This window comes from Diospyros lotus, chromosome 1 (assembly GCF_014633365.1).
Source record: "Diospyros lotus cultivar Yz01 chromosome 1, ASM1463336v1, whole genome shotgun sequence".
In the NCBI taxonomy this organism is placed as follows: Eukaryota; Viridiplantae; Streptophyta; class Magnoliopsida; order Ericales; family Ebenaceae; genus Diospyros; species Diospyros lotus.
In genome coordinates this window covers 44,849,558-44,871,139 of record NC_068338.1, presented here as the reverse complement: position 1 = coordinate 44,871,139, position 21,582 = coordinate 44,849,558, and the positions used below count along the sequence as shown (strand labels likewise).

Sequence of the window (21,582 nt, the reverse complement as noted above, 5' to 3'; positions counted from 1 at the left end):
AATTACATGCAATGCAAACTAAATAATATCTTTTAAGAATTTTTATTTTATTAATTAAACTTTTAAGCAACTTAACATCACAATTCAACTTCATTGATTGATTCGACAACCATTCTTATAAAAGTTAAAATGAGTTTGATTGGAAGATGAGAAGTGAGGCGAAATTTTAATTCTTACTCGATTTCTTAAGAATTTTAATTCTTTGATTTTAAGAAAAATCTTCTATTTTAAAACTAAAATAGAATTTGAATTTTATGAAAAAAAAATTATTTGATAAAATTTTTTAAAATTTAAATAAAAAATGAATTCTACCCATTTTTTACTCCGCACCTTTAGTAAAAATGAGTCAAGTGACGTGAAAAGATAGACGATGGTTTGTTGGCGTCAAACAAAGTAAGTACCTTTGGTTTGGTTTAGTTTAAATTTCAGTTTATTTTCAATATTATAGATCAAAACCAAATCTCTTTCAATGCAAAAAGAAGAAAAACTTGTTACTTGTAGGGCTTGGCTTGCAAGCATCAGCATGGGATGGGATATTCCGCTGGCATATTATCACTGCCTCCCCCGATTATATTTATTCCTCTCTCTCTCTCTCCCTCTCCTCCTGTCGGCTCGCCCTCTCTGCTTCTGTTATGCCTTTGGTGCTTCCTTTCTCGCCACCATGGATTTTTGGCATTTGGAGTCATATTCATCATATACAGTTGTTGGAGAAACCCACCCGTTTGGAGGATCTGTTCTTCACGCTAAGTTCAAAATTGTTGCAGGGCTTTTGGCGAAGCTGACAATCTGGTTTGGTAGGCACTCTCTTTAACAACTGTGTCATTCCCATGATCATTTATGGTGTTCTTTCGTATGCGTGTGTTTCGCTCTCCAACTGTTTGTAAAATTACCTCTGTTTTCCTGTTATGCAACCAGTCGTTTGGCTTTCCCTGTGTTCGCTCGTCGCAAAGCTTCTGAATTTCTGCTAGTATTTCAGAGTCTGGCTATCTCCCTTCTTTTTTTTTCTTCCTTTTTTCCGGTTAAGCAAGGTATCTAACTACCTCTTTGGCTTTGCCATGCCAATATCTGGCAACTTCGACTATCGTGTAGAAGTAGAGCCCTTTTGCGTTCTCCAGAAATGATAGCGGGAAGAAAATGATTTCCTGGAATTAAGATAAGGGGGGATTTCTTTTTCTGGAAATTTGGGCAAAATCCTCTTTGTTTCTTGACCTAGCTGATATTCGAAGATCACTGGTACTGAGTACACAAACGAGTATTAACAAGGAGGTATGGTGCGAGAAAAAGTGTATTTATTTTAGTCCATAATTATGCGTCCGTTAACAGATACGAGTATTATGAAGTAAATTGGGATACGAAAAAAGTATTGCCAATCTATATCCGAGCCATTGCCATTCCCAATCAATAAGGTCACTGGATGAAGTTACACCTGTCGGCAACAGATGTCATCAAGCCATCTCCTATGCTTTCCGACCTTGAAGAAGGTATATTCCGTAGGGCGGGCTTCTCAGCTGGGTTCACGAGCAATCTAATAAGTAGGTGCTTGAATCTCCATTTTTCTGCATGGAGGTATATGCATAGCCAACCCTGATCATTTTTCTTCTTTTATCTGGGTTGAGATTTAGTTAATTTTCACTAGTCTATATACAAACCGTCTTTCTTTTCTTTTCCTTGTCCTAACAGTCCCCGGATTAGGATGAAAGAAGAGGATTGTTTTAGCAAAACATCAACACAAGAATCGTCAAATTTTTGTAACATAAATTTTAATCATAAACAGAATGGTTCGTTAAGTGGGATTGAAGCTTCTCCTTGCTTTCTATACTTCAATAGCATAAAGTTTGTCGGGAAAGAAATAACTTTTATAAATCTCGAGGTACACCAAGTTCTCCTGTATTTGAAGTACAAGAAAAAAAAAAAAAAAGGTAAGAATAAAAACCCCTTTAGTGGTCTCATTCTCATGCAAACAAAGGGTAAGAAGGAAAGAATTGTCTGTCCATTCAATGCCTGCTCTCCTTGCACTTTGGCGAAAGAAGAATAAGCTTTAGCATTGGCTGCTCTCTACCTTTGTTCAAGCTGAATTGCATCCTCACATAATTGGCCTTTCCAGATTCTGGTAGTATCATTCCCGTGCATTTTATTGTTTCACAAATATGAGATGGGTTGTATTAGGACTTGGACCACTTGAACAATCAAAGAGCCACATCTCTGAGGTGACAAACTAAAAATATCCCCTGTAAAATAGGAATAGAAGAAGTCAGTTCTCTTAAATAGACATGTCTTCAAACAGAGGTAACAGAATGGAAGTCTAGGAAAGCATCAAAAAGTGACTTACCAGTGGAAGAAGTGGCTTTGTCAGTAGTAGTAGTTCATGTGAGGGCCGGTCCAACTCTGACCGGTTTCAGTCTTCTTAAACCTCTTTGTAGATACTCTAAAACCAACACAAAGAGGCCAAAAAAGTATAATAGAAGCAGGTGTAGCTTATCTAAGGTGTCAACCATTGTGCTGCCAAATGATATCCTTGTTACTGTCCACCCTGAAAGAAGAAATCTGCATATTAGCTTATCGGAAATAGTTAATTATGAGCATCAAAAAGATTGTGAGATCCAGTGGCATATATACAGAGAACGGGGGTTCAATATATAGATGCAGTTTGTTATTTGATCAGACCCGTTACTGCAGAGAGGAGTCCAAGAGATGGACGCAGTTTCTTTGATGAGAGTGTACTCTTCATCTGCCTAAGAAATCATTAAGATACAAAATATCCTAGCATATTTACTCCCGAATATGTAGGTGCAAAAGTTCATCACATATGGACCCATCATGCAAGTTTAATGAAAGCCGCTTCCTTGATCCAAAAGGTCCATGAATCATGGTGGGACCTCCCACTAGAGTAGATTCATTCACAATTAGGGTAAGTGATGGCTGCTGGGTTGTGCTTAGGGACCCAGTCTGAGTTGCCATACCATTTAAGTTCTCAGTCTCACCAAGAAAAAGAGGAGAGAAAATGAACATGAAGCTCAAGAAGCCTCATAGTATAGCTGCATATTTAGGCATTGGGGTCCTAATATTAAGGCAATAAGAGCAAGTCACTGACTGACTGGCATATTTAGGAATGGGAGAGGGAGTTCTGCAAATTTAGTTGATCGCACTTACCAGAGCTTTGTGTGGGCAAGTTTGCCCAGTCATGTGGGCTTATCTTTGCTTCTGATGCCTCAATCAATTCAAGAAGAGCTTGATTGACCTGAAATTTGTAATGAAGTCAAAGTCTTAGACTCAACTGGATAAAGCGAGCACGGCAATCAGAAATATTACAACTGCATCTCACAATTTTCGGCATATAAGAAAACCTATTAAAACCTACTAACAGCAAGCTGCATGATTAAGTGTTCTGATAGTAGAAGAATGCAAGACTCTATATCAGTACATGCAATAAACATGCAATTACCTTTTAGTATGTTGCACTCGCTATCACTAAAATTATGTGTTTCCGAGACAATTTTTTACCATACTTTCTCGCATGTAATTTATTATGCTCGCACTCTCTGATTGTATATGTAAAGGAAGAGAAAAAGTTTCCAGTGTGCATGACACTCGAGTATCAAAATTTATACAGGTTTGGATGCCATAATACTGAAAATTCCATGAGAAAATTCATAGATCAATAATTGAAAAGTAGCTTGTATATGTCTGGCCTAATAAATCTACTACATACTCTGACAATGCTATCTACTCATTGCAACGGTCCTTGCTGATAAGTGTCAGTGTAAGTGGTATGTTGAGCATAATTAGAAACTTCTTACATGCTTTATTGGGCAATACTATTTAACAAGTTCGCACCTCAGTTTTCAGAATATGAATTATAAGAAACTTAGAACATATGTTTGGAAGCATCCAGCATACTCGAGACTTGAGAGCATAAATTTTGTTGAGCAAATTAGGTTAACTTTAGTCGAACAGAATACTTAAAAAAATTACGTGTGGACTATATGAACTTGGAGAATTCATAGAAATAAGTCATTTCTTTAGTAAAAGGCGAAAGAATAGTTCGCTCTGTGCTCTCTGCGCGGCTGCGTGAAATAAGTCATTTCTAGTAGGACCCGTACTTGCAGTTTGGTAGTGCGTTAGTACTTTGCAAACATCCTGAATTCTTAAATCATTCATGGCCTATCCTGCACAGGTTTATATGTCTATGCTATTATTATAAGCAAACACCGGGTTGTTGGCGTTATGAACCCCTTTCAATAAAGTGTTTTCCAAAAATACCCTTTATGTATCTTGCTTAAAAAACAAAAATTAACTGTGTTAACAAGTTATAAACTTATACCCTTTAAACAATAATTGATTTTTCAAACAACTTTACTGTTACACCAAGTCTCATTTTGTTTGAAACTTTGCCTAAAAAAAATTAAAAAGTAAATTGTTATTGTCAAATGCCACCTAATGAACTTCTATTTAAACTTTTTAAATTTTTTTTGTACATTTGTAGAACGGGTCACCCCTCATCTTAATTGATCTTTTTGTATTTCATCCATTTTTTATATGTGTTTTACCATGACACAGAACCTGCACGTAGGCTTGCTTTAGAGTACCAGGAAAGCCAATTAATTAGATGTCCAACTTCTACATATCTCAATCCATCAGGGGAAAAAAAAAGGTCAAATACCTCTTCAGTCCTCTCATGACTCACTAGATGCCCTCCATGTAGCTCTACCATTCTGGCAAAGGGGTGCAGTTTCTCAGCAAGTCTCTTTGCATGGTATAGTTGAGCAATGACATCATGCCTACACTTCAGAAATATATCTGTTTATTTTTTTGAGCAGGAATATTTCCAAGAGTGGTAAGGTTAGAGGTGTGAATGGTGCCTTTTTATGAGAGAATACCTGCCATGAATGACTGAAATAAGAAATCCAGCAGAGCGAATTGATTCAATCTCTTTTAATGACATTTTATGCATCCAGCAGGCATTGATTTGGCCAGCAAATCCATAATTCGACTGCATCCCACTTGCTGATATGCCTTTCACATATTCCTGCATAAATTGTGTTCAGAATAAGACCATCTAGCATGAAAACTTCAAAGCAGTGTCAACTGCTAGTTTGATCCTAGAACTGAGATCAGTAATAGCATGGTTTGAGACGCTTTTCAGAGCAATACTTATTTTCTTTGTTGGCAGGAAGTGGCTATTCCAGAATGTGAGATTTGAAGCAAGGTTAGCCGACACACTATGCATATATAACCATCACCAATGTCCCTTTACTAACTGAACTCCACACATTTGATTGACAGAAGGAAAGTGTAACCGCTAGAGAAATTGAAAAACTTGCCACCGTGGTGGTAGCCTAGTGGTTTGGGAGTTCTCTTGTGTCCTTTGGGTCTAGGGTTCAAACCTTAAACCCCATTCTACTTTCGAGAAATGACTCAGATCCCATGAAAACAAAATGAGTGATGGATGTAGGGCCTGACCCTATGCACCGCAATGAAGCTAGACTGACAGGCTCGTTTTTCCAAAAGTAATTATGGCTCAAACGGGACATTCCTAGCAAGGAAGGTCTCTCGTGACCCAAAGAGTGTTGCTATATTGGTTGCCCCACCTTTCTCTTTTATTTAGGAAAAAAAATTGAAAACTTGACCATTCTTTTTTCTTTTTCCTAACTTTCACCTTTTATGTTATGATTGTACTAGAAACTTGACTCAACAAAAAAAGAAAGAAAAAAGAAGCAGGGTGTATTTTAGAGACCTCTCACAATCTCAGAGGTCAAGGTAGGTCCATTCACACAACATGGTTGTTAGTTAAGATTCATCTTTCAAAATCATTTCTGAATTCAACATCAATAAGCACCAGCTTTTAATAACTTTAAACCATCTCATGTTTTCATATGAGTAGATCTGCTTGCTTTTCCAGGATTAGATTTTCCATTTCTAATATCTGTCCACAGATCAATCACAGATTTGTTATAAGGACAATCAGTTAAGTTTGATCAGGCTTAGATTGCTTACTTGATACAGAAGTGCTCTTCTTTTGTTAGGTCCAACATACTCTTCAAGGTATTCCTGCACATCAAATATAACATAAACCCCCATAAGTCACACATCTACATTGAGCATGATTCCAAATCATTAAAAAAAAAAATGCAAATTTGACATATGCACTACAACAACATAAGAAGTTATCTTGAACTCATTTATGAAATTAACCATCTTAATCGTCGAACACGAATAAAAAGCACTGCATCAATTGAAACCCCTTATTAATGGTGACAATTCCCACACCACCCCTTCTGATCATGAAAACAGACAAATAGAGGGGGCGGGGAGAAAGCTTTTCCTCTTTAAAAAGTTATTGTCGGTAATGGCATTCAGAACCGAACAATGCCAGACGAGATTAAAAACATTTTTTACCTTACTGTAGTGGGTGTCCAAATCTACAGCTGCCCTTTGTTCAGGAGTCTTTGCCCTCAAGAAACGGATAGCAATAGATAAGGTTTGACGGTCAATCTGCAAAAGAGTAGACAACATGATTAACAAATCTGGTAAAATGGTTTTAATCTAGAAATTAAGATAATATTCTTGTTGTTCATCAACAATTGAACAGTTGGTCTGCAATATGACATTGCAGGAAGTTAAATCTGTATGTGTGAGAACCCTGAGGCTAGAAGGAAAAGGGAGCCTAAAAAGCACCATGAGCACAACACATGTTAGATGACAACATGCCTTGCGTCTGTTGTTAAGACTAAAATGCATGCTTTTCTCTGCTTCCATGGTGTGAACTCTAGTTGTCTTTTCCCAGATCTATGCCTTCAGAATATAACTCATTTGCCCAGACAGCATTCAGTGAACCATGTATGGGCACAGAAAAATGGATCCTGTTCTTTTCAGTTGCATGCACATTTCCTCAATTCTAGTATTCATTTTCAGATTTAGTTCACCTTCAGTTGTCTTATGTAATTGCATACAGCCTCTCCGATGAATGCAAGAACAAGTTTTGCTGTTCTTATGATCTGTGGAAAACTAGTCCCTTATTGTTCAATCATGTTGCCCTACTATTAATTCTTCATACAACGATTTGTACAGCCTAGTTTCCTCTAATTCTTCTGGTGGGGCACAAAAATTTAAAAAAGAAAAATACTTGGCTAGGATCAGATCCAATACCCCATGATATTTTGGAATTTCTATCAGTCAATCGGAAACAAACGACAGATCTATGCATAGTGACTGGCTACTGACTTGCTAGAAACTTTATCAACATTGTTTGGACATATATGTTTGATCTGGTATCGTTTTGCAGAATGTAAGTGATATAATATGAAGGAGCACATGTCAATTTTGTGATATCCATCTAAGCAGCAATCTGATTTAACATTTCTATTCACAGCTTATGTTCTCAAATCACTTGGGCTCTTTAGTAAATATAAATATATGAGACTAGGAGATGGTCAAGAATCTCTTCAAGTTCTCATGTAGTTAAACTGAATGGGCATGACAAAATAATTATGGACATTACTCTGTAAAACTGTTTGTTGCGGTAAGTGTTTACTTTGTCCTTGCGATTCCTTGTCTCAGCTGAGAAAAGAGTGAGCAAGACTAAGCTTGTAGAAACACGAGTGTGAAGTTTCAAGAAGCATTGCAAAAGTAATGTAGTACGAGAGGATGTGTGAAATTGAGGCCTTGATGGCTGGAGGAAACCAAGGAACAAATAAAAAAAATGTGATAATGAATTATCTCCTCTTGAGATTACCGCCTTTATGCGGTCTCTCGCCGCTCGTGCCCTCGATTTTGGTAGAGAAGATAAAGAAGATAAATTACAGGTGAAGATTTTGCCTCACTGCACAGGATAAAGAGTCAAATTCATGACCTACTAGAGTCAAATTCATGACCTACTGATACGAATTTTAATTTATCATGACCTAATCACTTACCTGTACCCTAGGGACCTGAATTTTCTCTTGGATGAAACAAATTTTTCATCATTCCCTAAAACCTTCCCAAGGCAGGCACTCCCCAATCATGTCCTCGGTAATGAGGGCAGGCATGGCCAAGAAAACATGCTCTTGGCAATGATACCATTTATTACCTTCCCCTGAATAATTTACATATCAGCATTGCAAAGTGAAACATTAAGTTATAAAGTGCTACATAATCACCAAAAGAAGTAAAATTGTTTCGTGCTCAATGGCTGCCACAGTTCAGGTATAGGAAACCTTGTATATTACCATGATGCCATTTACAAATTACAGAACAAGAAAGATGTTTGACAAGAAGTTAATTTCATAGTAAAAATTGTGCTACCAAAAGGAAAATCGTAAAGATCATAAATTGTGGAGGGTCAAGTTAAGAGATCAACAAGTTGACAAGACAACTTTGGCCTTCTACAAACTCTTTAAAGTAAATTATATTTTTCATAAGAAATTATTATCCTGCCCATGTCGAGCAAACGATAATATAAGATTTGTCTGACGTGAGCAAAATCAGAGGGAGAGGAGAGGGCGTGGGCCCAACCCCTCTCCACACCAACTTCCTGCATGTCTACGTCAGACGTGGGCAACGAATCACCCCCAAGAAGATGTACCCGTACCATTTCATGGTAATATGAGGGTAGCTCAAAAATTATACCTAAATGAGCAGTTACCAATTGGGCAGAGGGCAGATGATGTTATATCAGCTTTAGGCATGGACCTAGGACTCAAGGAAAGTCACTAATGCTTATTCTACAAGGTGACAACTTGGTTGAAAGCCCCCAATTACAGTTTAGAAAACTTGAAAGATTACAGAACCACCGCCATAGCCACTGTGTTAATTGTTAATAAGAGCCTGTTTTGCTTAGCTGAAATCATAGGAGCTTGTAAAAAGCTTATAATGAGGATAACTTGGACATTTACTTGGCCAACACAAACTTATTTTGAAATAGCTTATAAATTATCACAAAATAAGTTATAGCGTACTAGCTTACCAAATAAGTCGTTGGAAGAGTATATAAGCTCCCTAGGGCCAAAATTTAAACTAAGCCGAAGACCCACTGATTTGTCGGGATCAAAGGAACTTTTAAGGAAGATAACAACCAAACTACACATTACAAATTGATATTTTAAGTATTTCTCTAGAGCAATTTCTGGACCAGAAGAATTTCGAACTTTTAATTCAAGGGGTAATACATCCTTTTAACACACTTTTATTTTTGTTACATTTTCCATGCTAACTCTAGCATATTTAATCTGACTGGGGTCTTGTTGAAAGCAAATAAAGAAAAAAGGAAAAAAGCATGTTTCAGCCAAAGGAAAGGATGCGTCTAAATGGAGGTGTTGGGTTATAGCAGAAAAACATGAAGCTCCATGCATGTGCAAAAAATACCTTCAGGAAATATTGAGTCTTATATATCAACGTGACGTCTCGTTAAGGAAGGAGAATTTGATGGAACTAACCGATATACCCATGGCCAGCAAGTCAAACTATAAAATTTGCAATAATAAATGGAGGATTGTACCCCATGACTCCATTATTCTATCTTCCTAATCAAGCTTTCCCCCATCATCGTCATAAGCCTTAATCTCACTATGCAGAGTTGGCAAAGTTGCCACTCCCTTTTTCGACCTTTCAGAGCACTGAATAGAAAGTAGCACCTGAAGAATGAATGAGTGATCCCCCCCTCCCCCCGAACAAAAGAAAAACCCCAACCATCACCGGAAGAGAATAAAAATATATCCTGTTATTTGAGGGAGAATAATAAGCTGCCTAGCTGAGGAGATAAACAGTGGGAGAAAAAGATTCCCTGTAAATCACAATTAAAAGAGAATGACTAAGATGCAAGGAAGACATATAGGAAATAGTATCCATAGGACATTCATCTAATACTGGTATGGAATTTCATGTTTGGTTCACCACGAGTGCTTGAGGATCTGCACATCTATACTGTACAAGCATTTGCTAGCCAACATTAAGAAGTTAAATTTTAACATCAGGATCTTTCTCGTGTTTTGCAATACATACATAGATATATCTATATAACAAGTTCCCTTTGTTGAATTTAAATTTGCTGTTTGCAAATTATGAATATTTACAATATCCAAAATAGGGCTGCCAGAAAAGGAATAATACCTTCGGAAAACATTGATAACCCCCACCAGTTACATTCAGTAGAGCCAAAGACAGAACTCTATCTGGCACCAGTGCTGCAAATTTACAAGCTATCATTGCTCCTGTATGACATCAAATGATAAGCGAACCAAAGAGTAAGTTGCCCAGAATAAACCATCACATATAATAAGTATGCAGAAAATTCCATAAAATCTGGAAGACACACTATATATCCATAATGTAATTGAACTATTCAAAATCAAGCTGAAAGTCTCATATGCAACCAGATTAACCAAGACTAACACGTCACATTAACACGAGTAACACAATGCAGGATAACAATTTTTTCACGGGGCAGTGGCATAACATGCGTTAAATTTTTTGACCGGCTTAATCTTAGCTCAGGTTCTGGCCCTCAAGGACCAAAACATAGCACCATCGGGCCTCAAGGGCGCTCCATGGCATGAAAATCAGCAGCATCGATTATGCTTGTTTTCGGGTATGCATGAAAATTTCTATTCGCGAATAGCATTACTCCTTTCAAATTTAAATTGAAAAAAAGTAAGATTCAAGATCTCATGGGACATGCTAATTGGCAATTATGTCAGTCAAATAGCAGCCAGCGATGCACTCACCCATGGAATGGCCAAAAACGTGGGCTTTTCTCCAACCCAAATGATCCATCAAGGCTATTGCATCCTTCGCCATAGTTGTTGTGCTGCAAACCCCACAAACAAACACAGAACAGTAATTAATTATAACCTGTTTAAGAACTTCATCCAGTAATAGGATCAACTCCACCACTGGTCCAATTGGGGTAATAGGAGACAAGTGGGGACTTATATTTTCTCCAATCTGCACAATTTTACCCCACAAGCCTCACTCTTTCCATAATTTTTCACAGCTCCAAAACAGGAAAAAGGTAGAACGACCAGAAACACAAGCAAATTCTAATTGCTTTTGGTTTCTCAAATTGCGACGGGGAGAATCAGATTCGGCCTTGGATAAAGCAAAACCACAACATGAAAAATTGAACAATCAATGAGAAAGCAAAAATCGAGACTCACGTATATTCTGATTTTTTGGTGGGAACAGAGCTTCTACCCATTCCACGATTATCAAAAGCACAAACCTCCACGCCATCACCGGCATCGTTTCCATCGCCGCCAACCTCGGCCGCATCACGATCAAAGCCCGCCAATTGATCGTCATTGGGCTCCACGGTGCCTGTCAACCCCTTGATCTGCGGGAGCCAAGAATCATGCGTCCCAGCCAATCCTAACCACCAAACCAAAATCTATGAAAATACCGGTAAAAATTGATCTAAAACGCAGTTCAGAAAGCAGGAGAAGCAGTACCAATGATCATAAGGACCTTGTTGGGTCCGCCGCCGTAGGTCCTGTAGAAAATCTTGATTCCGGCGTCGCCGGCGGCCTGGTAGGAGCTGACGTAGCAGAACGGCATAATGTCCGGCCTTTGAATTGCACAGAGATTCGTCAAAAGCAAAGGATTTCGAGAGAGAGAGAGAGAGAGGGAGGGAGGTTGGGACGTCGAGCTGTGCTCCGACCCAGCTTTCTCCAATATATGTCACCAATATAGCTTTCTCCAATACATAGATGCTTTTATATCTTTTTCACATGTAACAAAATCCCCCAATCTGATACCCACTTTTGTAAAACAAAAAGTGTATATATTATTTCCAGTTAATATTTTTTTATTATTTAGATTTTCTCACACAAATAACTGTAAAAAGTGTTTTGGGCTCCTGCAGGGAGTCAAAAGTTGGAGCACCAATCCTGTTTGGAGGCCGAGTCAGCGGATAAGGTGTAGTGGATTGGTAGCCCATGTCATTAGGATGGTCGGCTTTGGCAGCTAAAGGTCAAAAGTCAAAGCCATATATGCGGACACAACGTCTCAATTTCCATTCCATGAATATATAAACCTATATATTAATATATACATAGAGAGAGAGAGAGAGAGAGAGAGAGAGAGAGGGGGGAAGGTTTTTCTAACAAAGAAATACTCCAACTTGACTTTATATAATAACTCCTACTCAAACAAACAGAGGCAACCGCATTATTGTTCAGTTTTGGTAATGACAATTCAAGGGCCATTTCAACGCAAGCCACTCCGTTGATTCAGTCATGGCAAAGGACCAACACAGTACCTAAGACCCATTATACAGGAACAGTAGAAGTTACCAACATATTTGATTTTGTTGTTGGTTTTCATGATAGCTTGCTCGGGAGCAAAGCTGTCTAAATTTTGATCAAAACAGCCAACATAAAAATTAGATACACTACATTAACAAAACTACAGCCCCCATCCTAACATGACCTAATTCTTCTATGGATTGAGAGTCTTCATGAACAAGAACTCGAGTGAATCATGAGATTGATACACGCTAGAACACATTGATGCTGATCAACCCTTTGGTCAAAGCTAATCAAGGGGCTAATCGCAGTAGGATGTGTTCTAATACTGAACCATGTGTTTGTATTTCGTTCTAAGCATGGACAGTCTCCTCTGCACAGGAAATTTCTCATCCTTCATCCCCAGTTTGTCTAGGTAGAATGCAATCTTTTTAAGGGTTTCCATTACCTCCTCGCTCTCATGACCAAATGATTTCTCTTGAATTGCCAGAACCCTCTTCAGAAGCTCCAGAAGCTTTCCCTCTTCCTTCTCTAATTTGGTCTGTATAGACACTAAGCAGTCAAGAGCTTCCCCTGCAATAATGCCAGAACAGAAAGTACATAAATGGGATAGAAAGCAAAAACTTGCAGACAAAGACTACAAAACTAGCTTCCATTTTGAGTATTATATGCCTAACAATCATGCAAGACATTCAGGAATGGAAAAAGACTCAGAAAGAAATAACCTTGTGTCGGAATTCAATCCATCATCCAACAGTCAAACCAAAAGCTAATTTCCAACACAAGTTCTCAGTCTATATATGTCAAAGCTAACTTCCAACACAAGTTTTCAGTCAATATATGTCAATCTTAAGCATGTAGTTACATGTTCACGGAGACACGTCTATCACACAAAAGACCAATAATAAGCAGGCACACTTGAGGACTATCCAACTCAAACTCACTAATCCTTGGATGCATGTTCGTGTATACTAGTCAACAGCTTCAACATTATGGCCCAGCAATTGAACCAGTGGCTCACTGGTGTACCTCCTCATACCGGTTAATGTCAGAACTGAGTTTGATAACATGCAAATTAAGAGTTAATTGCAGTGGCTTTCCACAATGACGTCAAACAAAACTATAAAGGATAACATAGATAAATGACAACAATTTTACCATAAAATTGAAGGAAACAGAGATTACCAACAGGAAGAGAGTCTTCTCCAAATGTCTTTTCTCGGATGTGCAAAGCCTCCAGTGCTAGTTGCTCAGCTTCTTCATACTGATTCAAGTTGTGGAGAGTAACAGCAAGATGTAACATTGGGAAACTGATGGATGGATCATCAGGCCCCCCGGTCTTATTCATGATCTGCAAACTTGTCCGCAACAACTGCTCAGCTGCTGCATAGTTCTTTGAGCATGAATAGGAGGTTGCAAGATTTATGAGGTGAGTAACTAGGGTAGGGTGTTCTTTCCCTTTGCATTTCTCAGTTATGAACAAGCATTCCTCCAGTAGCTCATGGCCTTCTTTTCTTCTGGAAGAAAACAACACAAGATTAAGATCACAGTGCCATTAAAAAAGTGAACAACACATAATTTGGTTCAATATGTCAAATATGCCCCATAAATTCAAAAGCAGCATGTAATCAATTATTTAACTTTCAATTTAAATAAGACAACATAATAGTATACTCAAGACTATTTATGCTCAATGGTCCAAAATGCGAGCTTTCCCCACCATTGAACTTCAATGCCAATTGAAATATGAAGATAGAGTGAACCGTTAAGAACCCAGTTAAAAGTTCACAACCATGCAAAAGGAGTGCTTCAGATGCATTCAATATAAAAAGTTGTTTTCATGCATAACAAATGACCAATTGGGCTTTTGACAGACAAAAAAAAAGGAGTCCAATTTATTTTAATTTAACAAATTTAAATTTGAGTGGTTCCTTTCAAGCACAGGTTTATAGATTATTATCTACAGACTTTGTTTCTGTAGAGGGTTTAATTTGATATGATCCTAATTGTGGGACTGCTTTGATTGGGTCGGGTCATGGTTTTAAGAGAGTTTCTTTGAGTCAAAGTAAATTTACATGCTACTATTACTTGGGGGGTCAACTATGCTGGGATGTCATAGAAGCGTACAAGAACAAAGGTTCAAGGGAGAATACTTCCTAGGGTTTCTTTGGAGGCAGTATTTGAGCCATTACTTGCGCCCTTTGCAGATTTTGCATCTTTTTCAGCTTTGATCTATGTCTATTCCAGGCAACTTTCATCTCAGCTTCATATGCAGTAGAAGACAATCTAGCTAAACTGAATCATAAGAGATGAACACCACAAAAGAATCTAGTTTCCTCTTGGCACCTGAGAACCTGTTTATAACTTTATGTTTATGACTATGTAATATGCAAATACAGCTTTCAGCTTACTCTCATCTGTCCATAACTAAAAAAAGAGGGTAAAATACATTATGCACCCCTAAGGTTTGCCGTAAAAATAGGAAGTACCCTTGAGGTTTTAGAAATTACACTAAATACCCATATTGTTAGAAAGTTGTATGACATTACCCCCAGTCTTTTGATAGCTGTTTGAGAGATGAAATAGAAAAGGATGAAGTCACGAAAATTTCTAATAAATGCTCAAAATGCCCTCACTTTAGGTTAATATCCATTATACCCTTAAAAATGCCCTAGTTCACCTACAATAAGAATGGTGATGGCATCTTGCTGAAGGTGACAAGTGTTGGTGGTGGGTAGATCTAGATGGTGTTGAAGGCACGAGGAAGGAATTCAAGACATAATGAAGCAGAAAAACTAGCAAAACACAGAAAGAGGAAAAACCTCGTATAATGAATTACTATCTTGAAAGCATAAGAAGAATGAATGGAGAAAAAGGTGAGGAAATTGAAAAGCTGAAAAAGAACCTTTTTGAAATGTGAAAAATATTCTGGTGTCCTTAAAGGTCTCCTTTTACAATTTTAAGGAGGCAGATGAGTACCCCATGTAAGTATGTAAAACCTCAGTGGTGCCCAATGTAAAGTTTCTTGGCATATAAATATACTCGTCCTTTATCATTGAGATTGTTGAACAATAGGACTAATTTACTGCTAATTTCTCAAGTCAAGTGTTTGTTTTCATGTAGGCCCCTCTCAACTTCTCAAACCCTTCTTTTTCTTACAGAAAAAAAAACTTCTCCAACCCTTCTACCTTATTTTTTACTCCAACAATATCACCAAACATTTTCAGTTAAGACAAAGAAGATGACTCTAAAATAGAAGATAACCCAATAAAGAATCAACACATATGAGACCTGTATCAATTCAATACAGTGATAATAAGTCCCACTTTCACTTCCTTTGCTTTGTTTTCTTCCCATTATGTTGCTTTTCCACTTTCACCAACCACCAAAATAACAACTAAAAAGTATACATATATATACATTACATGTATATATGTCTGAATATGTTTATAAAGGTCTTAGATTAGAAGACAAGAATGACGAGAACAGGGAGGCACAAATCATTGAGGGAGAGAGATTTTCTGCAACTTGTAGAGAGGAAAAAGATAAGAAAAGATGTAGAGAGATAAAAGCAGTTTGGTCTTTTAACCTAACTCAAAATATCTACTTTTTTTATTAAATACAAATTTGTTATTTAGAGGGAAAAATAGTAATTGTACTTATTCATTAATGATCATCACACACATGGGTTCAGTGCAATTTATGAAATATGAGGGGTACTTGTATTTTTGAAAACCTCAAGGGTTAGTGCACGGTGTAGTTTACTCAAATGAAAAAAATATGATAATAATAACTTACTGTACTCTCTATACAAATTAAGGTTTCTTAATTGAAGTGGCAGAATTGAAATTACAGGAGATAGGGGGACTAAAATCCATCAACTGCCAATTTATCAAATTTACCTTCCTGTCAAATGCAGCAATTCTGCTAAGTCTATTCTCATTTTCTCCATTATGCTGTCATCCAAAGCTATACATTTTGAATTCTTGAGGATCTGAAGGCCATTTCTGTATAAATGAATGGCTTCATCAACATTCCCTGTTAGAAAACAGAACATGATAATGCTTAAATAATCAGAGGATGCATAAACATATATGGTTAAAATTGACTATCATCCACGCTGCAAAAAATATGGGTTACACTAAACTTAAAATATGAGTAATGGGCAAACATATTAACATTATTCACCTTTTCAAAGAAACCAAGAAGGAAGGTGCTTGCTTATAAGAATACATAGTTTACCTTTTGCACATTTCACGTGAGCCAAAGAACACATAGCCATTCCAACTCTTTCATCATTCTGTCCATATAACTTTGAGTATATGTCAAGAATTCTACATTGCAGAATGAAATGTAAGGCAATAAAGTTGATATCCCAGAGAGGTGAACATTATATGCCCCACAACTCCAACAGCCATACAAAGAAACCCAAGTTACCTGATAAAAGAATTTTCAGCATCCATATGTTTTCCTTCCTTCATTAAAAGATTGCCAAGGCCAAGCAAAGGCACCACCAAATCCTCACCTTCTGCACCTTTGCTCAACTCTAATATGCCAATCACATCATGATATACTTTTGCTGCTTCTCTAGCTCTTCTAATAGAACCAAATACCTTTGCCATCCCTATTAATGGCGTGACAAGAAAAGGACTATTTTTCCCTGCAGTGAGAATGATTCTTTCAATATTTAACTGCTAAATCTTATCAAACTGCTGGACTCTTGACAGAAAAATTTAGAGATATGGTAACACTAACAAGAACCATAATACTAGTATACCATGTCAATCAGAAACCATTTAGTGCTGACAATGGTCATAAGGAGAAAAAATGGAGTGGATTAGATCTAGGAAAATTAACAATTCCATAAGCAGAATTTGCAAAGATGAAGAAAGTAACTAAGCACTAGACATCGCCATAAGTAATAACTAAAGCTATTCATTAATGCTGAACAACTACAACCCTAGAGATGCTATTCTCTTTCCACTGCTCTTGTAGATAAGACCTTTGGATCAATTACAAAACTTATAGTTAAATCAAACGAGTTAAAATTCAAAAATCAGGAACAATAATATCACAAATTCAAGCTGTATTGATAGACAAAAGTTTCAAGGCTCTATCTCATCATCATGTTTAATATGATATACATCATATTTAAATGCTCAAACTGCTTACATATTCTCATAACCCCAACTTTTTTGGTTATCCCACCATCCAAATGGTTTAGCAAGGTGCAAGTAGAGTGCATCAAAGAGACCAAAAAAAAAAAAAGGTCAAAGTTGAAACATGCACACCCCTGATACTAATAATAGAGCCCATGTAGAATAAGAGTATGGATAATTTACATATAGAAAAATAGAGACTTCCCTATGTACTCTAGTACAGTTCTCTCGTGTGCAATTGAGATTGACCACCGACACAGCGACACCAGAAAGAGGGAAGAAGACATTGCAGGAGGAAGTAGAATGACAAAGGACAAAGCAAAAAATACTACCAAAAAGATTGGGCAACACAAAGGGAAAGGGGACTAGAGGAGATAAAAATATAATGCCACAAATCCAGAGGATAGAACAGCAAGAAAGTCATGATCTGAGCCTAAGTCTACTCCAGCCTTACAACCCACTCACCCCAAGTCAGCATGCTGTTTCATGCATCCCACTGCCATCCTGGCAAGTTCTACTCTAAACCCCATGTGCATGTAACTCTCACCTGACCTGATGTCAAGCAAAATTGTTGGTCCACCCTTTCCAGCTGCTTGCTTTCGCCCTTTGTCTATTCTTTCTTTTTTCCCTGTTTCTTCCATTTTCTCATATTTCGCTTTTTACAGGTGCTCGTCTGTCTCCATCCAACACACTTTAATTGATACTCAGTACATAAACATTATACCTGAGAATTACTTGGGTTTTGAGAGATGTCTCTCTTCTGCTGCCTTCTTTTGTCTTTTTATTTTTCCATTTTATCTTGTTCATACTGTCTACCACTTTGATCCTACTTCCTTTAACAACACCTCCCCACCCCCCCGGGGGGTCGCCCTCTTTACCTCCTTTCTTTAATCATTTTGGTCTCCCTCCCTCTCACATATGTGTGTGCATGTTGTTGCAGCCTTGCCATTGAGTTGACCAATCACATTGCTGGCTAGAAGAAGCCAACACAGAGAGGAGACAAGAAGTTAGAAAGAGCAAGTGTTAAAGCAGACCATAGTATTACCTGGATAAATGTGCATTATGGGGAACACAAGGCATAAGTGAGCGAGGAGCTGAGGACCAATTTGTTAATGTGAGGCCTACTAGTTTCTATATAATCTTTCTTAGTTTTGTGCTGAGAGTCCAATTCTTCTGGCTTTATTACATAACAAAGGGAAAACATATATACTAACATCAACAGGAAGTTTCAATAAATTATACTGCAAGAGTTAACTCCACTTCCTTCAAAAGAAACAGTGCAATGTACATAACTGAGAACAAGAAAAAATGATCTTGAAGAGTAGCGAGCTACTAGATTCATTTCTTGCTCCCAAGAGTTAGAGATTATGTTTCCCTCATCAAAGATAAAACTACCAACTTGGTAACATAAGTCTTTTCACCACTTCTGCTTCTTAGGTGTTTCACTACAATTTTAGGACCATTGGCAAGCTAGGTATATACCTGTCATGTAAGTATGGGAAAGAAACATAGTTCTGATGCCAAGGCTGTTAGTAGTATGCTAAAAACCAAGTGTAAATTCTTGTACCCTAGTAAATGGTTTAAAAAAACATCTGATTCATTTGTTTTGTTAAAAAAAAACATACAGAGAATTTCAAAGGCATATCCATCTCAGAATTGTTAAAATCTAGTATAACAAATACTATTAGTACACTCATGATCTACAAGGGAAGAATGTCAACAGCAATGAACCTACCATGGCCCAAGTGAATTATATTGCAAGGATTTATAATTTTTTGGGAACAAATTCTGTAGTCAATAAATGTTTTCCTTTCATCAAGTGGGGCAAGAGTATCCAGTCTCTAACCATGAAAACTAGCACTGAAAATGTCAAGCTACCACAATTTTACAACCCAGACAACAAGCAATATACTACATAAAATGTAAAATTCCAAAGACAAGACTTACCATATTCTCTCTCTAGAATTTCAAGAGACCTCCTGTATGCAAGCATGGATTTCTCAAATTTCCCCATAGTTGAATACATACTTCCCATATGCATCAGTATTGAATCAAGAAGGGGTTCACCATCCTCTAAACCATCAACAACATCATTCAACTGCCATCACATGAATTTGCACACAACAACAATCAAAAGCCTTAATCCACTAGTTGGAGAGAAGGTTATCAGAACTATAAGATAGAGGAAAAAGGTCAAAACCAGAATTATATCATAAGATAGTTAACTGCATAAGAAGATTTCCATCTAATGACAAAAAGGAGAAGCAAAGAGAGAAACATTTCTATGAACACAAAGATTTGGAAAGATTGTAACTAATGCATATCTCCATATCCATGCAGATATATTGCAAATACAGGCAATGCTTTCCATACATATGTTTAATAGGTAAATGTTATTTGAATTATTTTTATAGCAAAATAAAAAGACCTTCTGATAAGAAAATATTATGACACATAAATTCACCTCCCTTTTCACCCTTAAATTAAATTACACTGATTCATTAGATATATATCCTCATGTCCATTTGGTAACAGAGTAACATGCAACCAACATATAGACTACCCATTCCTCTATCAATGGATATGTCACGTAGCTAGCAAGATATAAGGGTAGAAAGGCCTATCCTATTTTGTAACGCCTTGGATGAGCCTCGGCAGGGTAGTTAGGATAGGCTGAGTCACAACTGCCTTCTAGAAAGGTCCTCTAACAGCATATAAAGCTGATTGTAATGGAGCCATGCTCCTCATGATTAATGAGAATATTCTATATTTTCTCTCTCCTTTTTGTTATCTCTTCTCTCGCCATTCATTCTCTCTCTCTCTCTCTCTCTCTCGCTTTCAGTTGTCGGAATTCCCTAGAATTCCGTCCTTAGCCTTGTCAGTCCCAGCGAGGCTGACAATTGGTATCAGAGCGACGATCCAGGATCGACGAGCTGTAACCAACGAACATGGCGGAAGGTACCTGCATGAAACAAATGGAAGATCACTTAGACGCCATAGAAGGAGGCGTGCGACAAGGCCAGGAGCTGGTGGAGGAAAGGTTGGAAACGGTAGAAGTAGGTATCCAAAATACCCATGAAGACATAAGCAGGATGAGGACAAATGTTATGGAAATGGAGCGAAATTTGAGGGATGACTTCGCTCATCTCCGAGTGGAGTTTACGGGATTAAGCCAGCTGTTGAACGCTGCATTGGCCATTTTTTCCTGACAACCGAACGCGACATTACCAGTGGATTTTCCACCAAGAACGGCTACTACTCCCATCCTCCAAGGAGCACAGGGGCCATCAAGAAAGAGACGAAATGATGGAGCCCGCAAGAGAGGCTACCATGAGAGGAGGCTTAGGTGTTGCAATTAACATTCCCTGTCCTAAAGATGGAGATACCAATGTTTGAAGGAGTAAAGCCTCGTTGGTGGATAAGAAGGTGTGAACGCTTCTTCTATCACTACCGAGTGATGGAAGAAAACAAGGTCAACACTGTTGCTGCATACTTGAACGATGTAGCAGATTCATGGTTTCAAAGTTGGAGTGCTAAACGACGGGAATGGAAGGTGGCCAGAGTTTGTAGAGGAATTTTGTGCCAGGTTCGGCGAAAGCAACTTGATGGATGTGGTGGAACAGTTTAATAAGCTATGACAAGGTGGAACAATGGAGGAGTACCAGGCCCGATTTGAGGAGCTGAAATCAAGGTTAGGACATGCCCACCCAATGCTAGACGAGCAGTATTTCGTGTCCAGCTTTCTTAGTGGGTTGAATGATGAGCTAAGACCCATGGTAAAAATGCTACAGCCGGCAATAGTCAGGCAAGCGGCTGAGAAGGCTCGTTTGCATGAGTTGTCTTTGGACGCCTTCGCTCGGAAACACAAACTCTCACAAAAAGGGTCTGGAGTGGGGTGGCAAGGCTCAGCAGGGGGGAGTCAGAGGGCTGGCAGTCCCCAAATGCAAAAGGGAAGCTACCCACCAAAGGCCCCGATTGCAACCAATCCCCTAGGGTCCCTTACATGGGATCAGAAATGACAAATGGGCTTGTGTTTTAAATGTGGTGAGAAATACATAGTGGGGCAGCAATGCAAAAGAGCATTAATGCAAATGGAAGGGGAAGATGATGAAGGTGGAGAAGAGATGCCTGACGAGGAAATCGGGAAGCAAGTGGAAGAAGAGGGGGAAGGAGGGTAGATTTCACTTCACACCTTGGAAGTCCAC

At 38.0% G+C, this 21,582-nt stretch overlaps 2 protein-coding genes across 3 annotated transcripts in view; both read right to left on the bottom strand.

Moving 5' to 3' along the window:
• Positions 1-508: 508 nt before the first annotated feature.
• Positions 509-11,718, bottom strand: LOC127808804 (uncharacterized). The gene is made up of 11 exons (XM_052347781.1): positions 11,424-11,718; positions 11,133-11,343; positions 10,701-10,783; positions 10,087-10,187; positions 6,397-6,492; positions 5,995-6,048; positions 4,878-5,026; positions 4,661-4,778; positions 3,151-3,238; positions 2,330-2,530; positions 509-2,228 (listed from the first exon to the last, which is right to left on the bottom strand). The coding sequence occupies exons 1-10, from the start codon at positions 11,527-11,529 to the stop codon at positions 2,364-2,366; spliced, it is 1,173 nt and encodes a 390-aa protein (XP_052203741.1). The 5' UTR covers positions 11,530-11,718; the 3' UTR covers positions 509-2,228; positions 2,330-2,363.
• Positions 11,719-12,068: 350 nt separating this feature from the next.
• The window catches only part of LOC127807630 (uncharacterized), a 28,077-nt gene continuing 18,563 nt past the window's right edge, over positions 12,069-21,582 (bottom strand). The window contains exons 4-9 of one of the 2 annotated variants that reach the window (XM_052346012.1): positions 19,325-19,475; positions 16,656-16,878; positions 16,461-16,552; positions 16,121-16,256; positions 13,404-13,735; positions 12,069-12,791 (exon numbers count right to left, since the gene is read on the bottom strand). In XM_052346012.1, coding sequence (XP_052201972.1) covers positions 12,541-12,791; positions 13,404-13,735; positions 16,121-16,256; positions 16,461-16,552; positions 16,656-16,878; positions 19,325-19,475 — 1,185 coding nt within the window. In that variant the 3' untranslated portion in view covers positions 12,069-12,540. The other variant, XM_052346811.1, reaches the window with a different exon arrangement.

What these genes read in the sequence shown, in the direction of transcription:
- LOC127808804 (XM_052347781.1), bottom strand. Translation starts at nt 11,529, where the DNA reads ATGCCGTTCTGCTACGTCAGCTCCTACCAGGCCGCCGGCGACGCCGGA. An exon ending in CGTTTTTGGCCATTCCATGG is followed by an intron (nt 10,188 to 10,700) that starts GTGAGTGCATCG and finishes GATGTCATACAG; the next exon opens with GAGCAATGATAGCTTGTAAA. An exon ending in CTTGCCCACACAAAGCTCTG is followed by an intron (nt 2,531 to 3,150) that starts GTAAGTGCGATC and finishes TTCTTCTTTCAG; the next exon opens with GGTGGACAGTAACAAGGATA.